This window comes from Otolemur garnettii, unplaced genomic scaffold, assembly GCF_000181295.1.
Source record: "Otolemur garnettii isolate 467f Iridium unplaced genomic scaffold, OtoGar3 scaffold00001, whole genome shotgun sequence".
NCBI classification, from domain to species: domain Eukaryota; kingdom Metazoa; phylum Chordata; class Mammalia; order Primates; family Galagidae; genus Otolemur; species Otolemur garnettii.
In genome coordinates, this window is record NW_003852396.1 from 27,995,824 (window position 1) to 28,005,669 (window position 9,846).

At 37.5% G+C, this 9,846-nt stretch overlaps 1 protein-coding gene across 1 annotated transcript in view; it reads left to right on the top strand.

Annotated features, from left to right (window-relative positions):
- The window catches only part of PGM2L1 (phosphoglucomutase 2 like 1), a 73,920-nt gene that overhangs the window by 40,244 nt on the left and 23,830 nt on the right, over nucleotides 1-9,846 (top strand). The window contains exons 3-6 of the mRNA XM_012803468.2: nucleotides 797-903; nucleotides 1,625-1,709; nucleotides 4,352-4,435; nucleotides 9,482-9,675. Coding sequence (XP_012658922.1) covers nucleotides 797-903; nucleotides 1,625-1,709; nucleotides 4,352-4,435; nucleotides 9,482-9,675 — 470 coding nt within the window. The remainder of the gene's footprint in view (nucleotides 1-796; nucleotides 904-1,624; nucleotides 1,710-4,351; nucleotides 4,436-9,481; nucleotides 9,676-9,846) is intronic.

Here is a 9,846-nt window from a genome sequence, read left to right on the forward strand (position 1 = left end):
TCACAGCTCACAGCAACCTCAAACTCTTGGGCTCAAGAGATTCTCTTATCTCAGACTCTTAACTGAGACTATAGGCACCTGCCACAGCACATGGCTTTATTTATTTATTTATTTTTATTTTTGAGACAGAGTCTCAGTATGTCACCCTCGGTAGAGTGCGGTAGCATCACAGCTCATAGCAACCTCAAACTCTTGGGCTTAAGTGATTCTCTTGCCTCAGCCTTCCAAGTAGCTGGGACTACAGGTGCCCGCCACAACACCTAGCTAATTTTTTTATTTCAGTTGCCATTGTTGTTTAGCTGGCCCAGGCTGGGTTTGAACCCGCCAGCCTTGGTGCATGTGGATGGCACCGTAACCACTGTGCTGTGGCCACTGAGCCCTAGCTATTTTTAGAGACTGGGTCTTGCTATTGCTCAGGCCAGTCTCAAACCTGTGAGCCAGGCAATACACCTGCCTCAGCTTCCCAGAGTGCTAGGATTATAGGCGTGAGCCACCACGCCCGGCAGCTTACTGACTCTTCATGTCTCATCTTTTTTTCCTAAAGTCTTATTTATTATATTGATTTAGTTACTTAATAGGTATTTCTGTGTCATTAAGTGTATCTGATAATCCCCTAAATGTTTATCATCATTCATGAATTAAGTAACATTGTGCCCACGTTAGTAAACATGGGCATAGACACAGTTCTTCTAGTTCCCTAGAAGCCAGTACGCCACATACCACACAAAAACATATTTCAAGCCATATAAAATGCAGGCATTTATCAGGACAAATCTTTTGTGTTTATTTGCTTCAGGGGATGTATAAATACCTGGAGAGATGTTTCTCAGACTTCAAGCAGAGAGGTGTTGTCGTTGGGTATGACACTCGGGGTCAAGTAACTAGCAGCTGCAGCAGTCAGAGGTACAATGTTAATTGTTTCAAAGGTTAAGTTGGAGTGGAATACAACATTAAAAAATATTTTTTGTATACTAGTAGAATTTCTGAAACAGAAGACTGTCAAATAGAAATGTGCTCACATGCTGATGTTTATTTTAGAGCTGAAATAGAAGTAAAAGCATTTTAAAGATAAGCTTTACATTTTACAGAAAGGCATAAAATCTAAAAATATTTAAAGCTCGTCATTAGAATGACATAATAGCTTATGTTATAATTTTAATATTTTGGTGAAGACATTGAATAGGAGTAATTGTGAGCTTATATTTTCTTATTATTTGATTGATTTTAGGGTATTTAACACCCTAATAGTTAACCAGGATTGTAATGATACCTTTTTTCAGGGGGTAATTAGACATATTGGGTTCATCAAAGTCTCATATTTCACTTCCATTATTTTTGCCTTCTGCAGATTTCACTTCTTAGGAAAAGAGGTACCTCAAAATGAATGAAGGAAAAGGAGGAAACCGAATGTCAATGCTTTTCATTCTTAAGCTCCTTTAAAAAATATCTTATTTAAAGTTTTTCAGTTGGAGCATAAAGGTTAAATAATCCGTGATTGTAAGAATTGGCTCTGTTAGGCTATTGTTATTCAGAATAATTGTAACATGACAACACTTATATGGAAGATTGGGTTTTAGGAAGTATGATAAGCTAAGGAGAAAATGAATTTTTCTTCTTTTTTTAGGCTTGCTAAACTCACTGCTGCAGTCTTGTTGGCCAAAGATGTTCCTGTGTACCTTTTTTCAAGATATGTCCCTACACCTTTTGTAGTAAGTATGTTGTGTTAGTGATTACACAGTTGCTGCTTTTGGAAATATTTCTTAAATCAATTAAGATTTGAATCTTTTTCATCCATATAGTTGTGTCTTGAGCGATATGAACGACCAATGGAAGGAAAATAAATTTTGCTTTGAGTTTATTTTCATTTGACAAGCATTTGCTGAACAACCTGAGAACTTGATCTATAAAAGTTGACGAGTCCACGTTATGGTGGGATATTGTAATAATCTCCTTTCAGAAATTGATTGTCAGGCAGACAAAAATGATTAAGGATAAATCTGGATATACTGTTAACTGGCATGATGGGAGGGGGTGTAAAATCGTTGTGATCAGTGATGGTAGGATATACATTATTATTAAGCAGAATTACAAAGGCTAAAAAAATGCTATAGTACTGCTTATCAAGCCATATACTTAGACCCTGATGCAATAAAATTAGTAATAAAAAAGCCCATAAAACCCCTTATGTTTGGAATTTTAAAACATATTCACAAATAGTTCATGGATTAAGGAAGATATAATGAAGATTAGAAACTATAGGCTGGTGGCACCAGTCACATACATGGAGGCTGGTGGGTTCAAACCCAGCCCAGGCCAGCTAAAAACAACAATGACAAATGCAACAAAAAAATAGCCAGGCATTGTGGTGGGTGCCTGTAGTCCCAGCTACTTGGGAGGCTGAGACAAGAGAATCTTTTGAGCCCAAGAGTTTGAGGTTGCTGTGAGCTGTGACGTTACAGTACTCTACAGCGTGAGACTGTCTCAAAAAAAAAAAAAGAAGAGAGAGAGAAACTACAGGCAGTCCTTTCTTTATGTGGTAGTACAGGGCTATAAAAGACAGTTGTGCAAGCTAAAACTGTGCAAAGTGATCTCAATAATCAATGGAACAAAATTAAAATTGTTCCATGACCTTTAAAAGTTTTTGGTCCAAACATTAAAAATCTTTTTACTCTTGGTTAAGAATGTACAGGGAAAGGGAAAAAATGGTGAAACCAATATTTATTTAATATATTGTAATTTAAAACACTGGAAACATTGAGAACAAAATATTTTCTTTTTGCAGTTTTTGGCTGGGGCTGGGTTGGAACCCACCACTTCCAGCATATGGGGCCAGCACCCTACTCCTTGAGCCACAGGCACCACCCAAAATATATTTTTTCTTTTTTTCTTTCTTTTCTTTCTTTCTTTTTTTCTTTTTTTTTTTTTTTTACAGTTTTTGGCCAGGGTTGGGTTTGAACCCACCACCTCTAGCATATGGGGCCAGCACCCTACTCCTTTGAGCCACAGGCACCACCCAAAATATTTTATTTCTTTATAAGTAAACTTATGTGGAAGTTTGATATCCTGAACAGTCCCTGTTTCTTGCCCTATAATTTACAATATAAGCAAGCATCTTTTCTGTGCTTGGCAATATTATATACCTTAACAATTTTGGATAAGCCTCCAGCATTTTACCCATTTTACTTTCAGTGTCATGAAATATCTCCAAGAGTTCCTTTAATGTGAAAATCTTCTGCTGGTGTCTTTTTCTCTGAAACATTTTCTTCCTTTCACAACCTCATACGTTCACCTTCATTGCACATCTAGAATCTCTTGAATGGTAGTAGTGTCAATATTCCCAGCTATTTTTTCTTACCTCTATTTATATTCACTTCAGATTTTCCTTCCACCATTATTACTTTTTGTTTCTCTACTGCACTTCATCTTTGTTGACCAATTCCCACTTCACTTATCTATTTTTGTAGACTGTCTTGTGGGTTTATCACTGGGACACAAGGAGGCAACACAGCTAGCTACATGCTTTGCTGTTTGTGTGAGAACTGAATAACAGAAGCTCAGTGACCAGTCACTGATGGACTTTAAAAGAGTGATGTGACTGGTCACTGATCATGATAGATCTGTTACATACCTACTAATCTATGGACTGAGAAGAAGCTTGCAGCCATGTATTACTGTGTTTACTGAAATTTGGACTTCTTGTTAGGAGACTGGAACTATTAAACAAAAACACAGTATCAGAAATTTGTGAGATATAACTAAAGCTCTACTTAAATGGAAATATATAACCTTAATGAACATATTAGGAAAAAAATATGTAAAAATAATGAGCTAAGCCTTTAACTAAATGTGTTTGTGCTTAAACAGAATAAATCCAATAGAATAAATCCAGATAAAGTAAAAAGAAGGATAAAGTATGCTCAAAAATCAAGTAAATAGAAAATAAAGAAGGTGTCAACAGGCTTGGTGCTTATAGCTCAGCAGCTAGAGTACCAGCCACATACACCAGAGCTGACAGGTTCAAATCCAGCCTGGGCCTGCCAAACAACAATGACAACTACAACCAAAAAATAGCTGGGCATTGTGGTAGACACCTGTAATCCAGCTACTTGGGAGGCTGAGGCAAGAGAATCACTTAAGCACAAGAGTTTGAGGTTGCTGTGAGCTGTGACACCACAGCACTCTACTGAGGGCAACATAGTGTGACTCTGTCTCAATAAAAAAGAATAAAAAGAAGGTATCAACAAAAGTAGTATGTCATAATATCTTTTCCTGTTATTTAGTCAAAGTTATTCTCATGTCAAATGTACAAGTAGCTAGGAAGAAAAACAGAATTATGACATTATTTTTTCAGCCATATGCAGTCCAGGAGCTCAAGGCAGTTGCAGGTGTGATGATTACTGCATCTCACAACCGCAAGGAAGACAACGGATACAAGGTAAACCTTGGACACCTGAGCTTTGCTTGTTTTAGAATTCTTATTTTATTTAAATAATATGTGCTGAGTGTATTTTCTACAATGAGTAGCAAAGCTAGACCTTGCAATAGAAGTTAAAAACATTGAGGCTGGCCCTACATTTCAATGTGTACAACTATGAAAGTCTTATGAAAGTCTTTTACTTCTCATTGCCTTTGATTTTTCTATCTCTTCTCAAATCCATCCTCTCTACAATTTCGGAAATAAAGTGATATTATACCAAGAATTTGAAGAAGGCCAAGTACAGGGTCTCACACCTGTAATCTAGTACTCTGGGAGACTCAGGTGTGAGGATTTCTTGAGCTCAGGAGTTCAAGACCAGCCTAAGCTTCTCTACTAAAAACAGAAAAATTAGCTGGACACTGTAGTGCGTGACTGTAGTCCCAGCTACTTGGGAGGCTGAGGCAAGAAGATCACTTGAACCTGAAAGTAGAGGTTGCAATGAGCTATGATGAAGCCACTGCACTCTACCCTGGGTGACAGAGACTCTGTGTCAAAAAAAAAAAAAAGAAAAGAACAAAGAGATAACTTGAAGAAAAATGATCATTTTTAGGAAGAAAGCCAGAGGAATAGTACCTGGCTTCACTGTCCTCATCCTCTGACCTTCTGCCAGTAGAGTCCGTTGGCCATAGGACCCACTCAGTGTGTCATCCTCTATAGCAGAAAGCAGAGTTGGAGAAAGTGAAAAGTGGCTTTGGATAGAAGATACACTGCACGGTGTTGAGCCAGCTTCTGAGTGATAAGTTCATGTTCTTGTGTTTGTTTTTCTTCTTGTGTGGGAGGACTCCAGACATACTTGAGAAAAAGAAAATTTAACACCAATCTAAGATTTTGGCCCTGGTCAGCTAAGTCAGCAGTATTACCATTCACAGAGACAGAAAAGAAGCATGACTAATTCAGTTTGGGACATTTTAAATTTGAGGTATTTGTGAGTTAACCAGGTAGCAATATCCTCTAGGCAGTTGGAAATATTATAGACTTATAGCTCAAGGGAGAAATCCGGGCTGAAGTTAAAGATTTTGGGGTCATCACACATAAAAGAGCATATCAACGTATTTGGAAGTCCTTTGCTTGGATGAACAGCCCAGAGACAGTATAGTATAGAAAGGAAAGAGGTCAAGAATGGATCCTAAGGGAATATCAGCATTAAGGGAAAGGAGGAAGAAGAGAAGCTGGAAATAGGAGGTAAGAAAAAGACTAGAAGAGTTTGGTGTAGTAAAAAACAAAGAGGAAAAGAGTTTCAAGGAATTAGAGGTCAACTGTCAAAGACAGCAAAGAACTCACATCTCTTCTCTGAGAATCAGACTCCTTAGCCAACCAACATCCACCATCCACACTAAGTATGGACCATAGCAGTATCTCGTTGTTGTCTTCATTTGCATTTCTCTGATGACATATGATGTGAGGCGTCGTTTCATATGCTTGTTTGCCATCTGTATATCTTCTTTGGGGAGATGTCTGTTAATGTGTTTATCCCATTTTTTAATCAGGTTATTTTCTAATTGTTGAGTTTTAACAGTTCTTTGTATATTTTGCATAACAGTCCTTTATCAGATATATCTTTTCTAAATATTTTCTCTCAGTCCATGACTTTTCATTCTCTTGATGGTGTCTTTTGCAGAGCTGAAAAATTTAAAGTCTTGTTATAGTACTTTCTTTCATGGATTGTTGCCTTTGGTGTTATATCTAAAATATTGCCAAACCTAAGAGATTCTACAGCGGGGTGTCCAACCTTTTTTTTTTCTCTGCCATAAATTGGAAGAATAAGAGTTGTCTTGGGTGACACAGTACATGGACACTGATGCAAGCTGAGTAGCAAAAAAAGGTGTGTGCATATTTTTTATGATATCTAACACCATAGATAAGCAAAAAATATCTTCACAAAGTCAGCATGTGGTGCATGAGTCTTAGGTTGGACACCCCTGCTCTAGACTATCTCTAATATTCTAGCAATTTTATAGTTTTTCATCTGTTAAAGGATTTGCCCATTGTTCTTTTGTACTTTTTCTTCTTGATTTGTGGGAATTTTTTTTTTTTTTTTTTTTGCAGTGTTTGGCTGGGGCTGGGTTTGAACCCACCACCTCTGGCAAATGGGGAGGATGCCCTACTCCTTTGAGTCACAGGCGCCGCCCAATTTGTGGGAATTCTTCACATATATACATAGCAGCTTTTGGTCATTTGTTTTGTAAATGTTGATGGCATTTTTCCCTGCATGGTATCATATATTGTATTTTTTCCATTTGGAAACAAAGTTATTTTGTCATTTTAATTTAGTATCATATTTAAGGTTAATTAAATTTCCAGTAAATTTAAATAGCTCCATTATTTTTATAATATTATAGAGTCTTCCTTTTCAAAAATAGTATATGTCTTTCTATTCCTTCAAGACTTTTAGATTCTTTAGTGGCATTTTAAAGGTTTTTTTTTTTTTTTTTTTTTTTTTGAGACGGAGCCTCAAGCTGTCCCCCTGGGTAGAGTGCCGTGGCATCACGCTCACAGCAACCTCCAACTCCTGGGCTCAAGCGAGTCTCCTGCCTCCGCCTCCCAAGTAGCTGGGACCACAGGCGCCTGCCACAGCGCCCGGCTATTTTTTGGTTGCAGCCGTCATTGTTGTTTGGCGGGTCCAGGCTGGGGATTTGAACCCGCCACCTTAGGTGTACGTGGCTGGCGCCTTAGCTGGTTGAGCTATAGGCGCTGAGCCGGTTTTTTTTTTTTTAACTAAATCTTTTCACATTTCTTTTAAAGTTTATTCTTGGGTATATTTTATTGCATGAATTTTTCTGTTATTGGATCAGATAAGAATGCTTTTTACAGGAGGTTCAGTATAGTAAAACCAACCAAACTGGCTTAGGCTGATAGGAGTTCATTTTTCTCACATAACACGAAGTCCAGAAGTAGCTGCAGATGTGGTTCTCTAGGTCAATGATGTCAGGCCTGGCATCTTTGCAGCTGTGTTTTGTTTTGTTTCGTTGCCTTTCCCTTAAACATAGCCGTCACATGATCATTGCTTCACCTCCAGGCATCATGTCCACATAAAAAGCAAAAAGAAGAGGGCAAAGAAAAAGGACAGGATTTTTTCCTTATGTTTCATAAATTTTCACTGTGAGCTTTCAGGGCCTATGGAGAAAATTTTCTTTGTAGCTTAGAATATAGGAGCATCCCTCCAGAGAAGTTTTGTTTGTTTTAAATTCTGGTAGAACCTCAAGGGTTTTACTAACTGGGAGCAATTTCTGTGTTAATTTATCAGTCTTCATTCTAAGAGAGTTAATGTGTAGACTTTAGATTTGATTTTTTTCTTTTTCAATTACCTAAAACCCAGGAAGAAATAGATATAATTCCTCATCATCTCTCTGTGAGAGTGGAGAGAACCTTTTCTGTTCTGTATTTCACTGAGAGTGAAATGCTTCAGGAATTCCATTTTCATTAAGAGGTGTCAGTTCCAACTCCCTGCACATAGGTGTTACAACCCAACAACCAGATAAAAGAACAGTTCCCAAACTCCAGGCAATGACAGTATCGGTCCCATAGGCTTATTGCTCTGGTTTTAATTCTTTCTTTTTTTCCCACTGCCTGGAGTTGTCCCTTCCCTTTTACAAAATGTTCTTTTTTTTTTTTTTTTTTTTGCTGTTTAATGTAGCATTTAGAGTTGTATTTATAGAGCAAGAAGTATATAGGTCATCTAGGTTACCATATTGCTTGGCACATATTCAAATGTATTCTTCTTTCTTTCATTCAGGAAGCAATAGAAGAAATTCATGTCATATACATGGTAGAAGTCAGCACAGATATATTCTAAGCAGAGTCCTTTCTAATTTTGGTATACTGTGAATAATAAGAATTACATTTTCTTTTTTGGTAACTGTTCCTAATGTCTTATTAATCAAACCACTTGACAAACTGAAAACATAATGGCATGTATAATACATATGAATAATTAACATCTTAATTATTTTTCCTGATGCAGACTTTATTTGGTGTGATATAAATTCTGCTTTAATTTATAATGAAAAAATAATTTTTTTCTATATCATATAGAATAATAATATAATATCAAATTTTATGGAATATTCTATGGTTTCTTAGATTATCTTTAGTATATACTTACAAGTCTAGAAATAAAATTGGATACTATGGTATATGTGTATTATAATGTTGTTGTAATGATGTCCTGCTTTATTTTACTTGTATTGTTATTAAAATATACTTCTAAGCCAAGTGCAGTGGCTCACACCTGTAATCCTAGCACTTGGGAGGCTGAGGCAGGTGGATTGCCTGAGTTCACGAGTTTGAGACCAGCCTGAGCAAGAGCGAGACTCCCCTCTCAAAAAAATAGCTGGGCATTGTGGCAGGTGCCTATAGTCCCAGTTACTTGGGAGACTGAGGCAACAGAATCGCTTAAGCCCAAGAGTTTGAGGTTGCTGTGAGCTGACACCATGGCACTCTACCAAGGGCAACAAAGTGAGACTCTCTCTCAAATAAATAAATAAAACAAAATAAAATAAAAAATTCTTCTATGGCTTGGTGCCTATGGCTCAAGCGGCTAGGGCGCCAGGCACATACACCTGAGCTGGCGGGTTCAAATACAGTGTGGGTCTGCCAAACAACAATGACGGCTGATACCAAAAAAAAAAAATAGCCAGGCATTGTGGCAGGCACCTGTAGTCCCAGCTACTTGAGAGGCGGAGGCAGGAGAATCGCTTGAGCCCAGGAATTGGAGGTTGCTGTGAGCTGTGATACCAGGTCACTCTACCCAGTTCGACAGCTTGAGGCTGTGTCTCAAAAAAAAAAAAGTTCTTCTAAAAGAGAAAATAATGTGATCATTTTATTAGAGTTCTTATGGAATCATTTCCATCAATATTTTTAATGATCTATTAAAATAGTCTTATGTTGACATTTTTAACTTGATTAATTTTATGTTTTCTCATAAAGCCAATGATCTGTACTGTAGATAAGAAACAGTCTGATAAACATTTTAAGTAATTATAGCTATATTTACCTATTATCTAGGTTTATTGGGAAAATGGTGCTCAGATCACATCTCCTCATGATAAAGAAATTCTGAAATGTATAGAAGAATGTGTGGAACCCTGGAATGGTTCCTGGAATGATAATTTAGTGGATACCAGCCCACTGAAGAGAGATCCTCTCCAAGACATTTGCAGGAGATACATGGAAGATCTGAAAAAAATCTGTTTTTACAGGTATCTAAATGGGAATATGGGATAGTATTACCTTAAAATAAAGTTAACAGGCTCGACGCCTATAGCTCAACCAGCTAAGGCGCCAGCCATGTACACCTAAGGTGGCGGGTTCGAATCCCCAGCCCGGACCCGCCAAACAACAATGACGGCTGCAACCAAAAAATAGCCGGG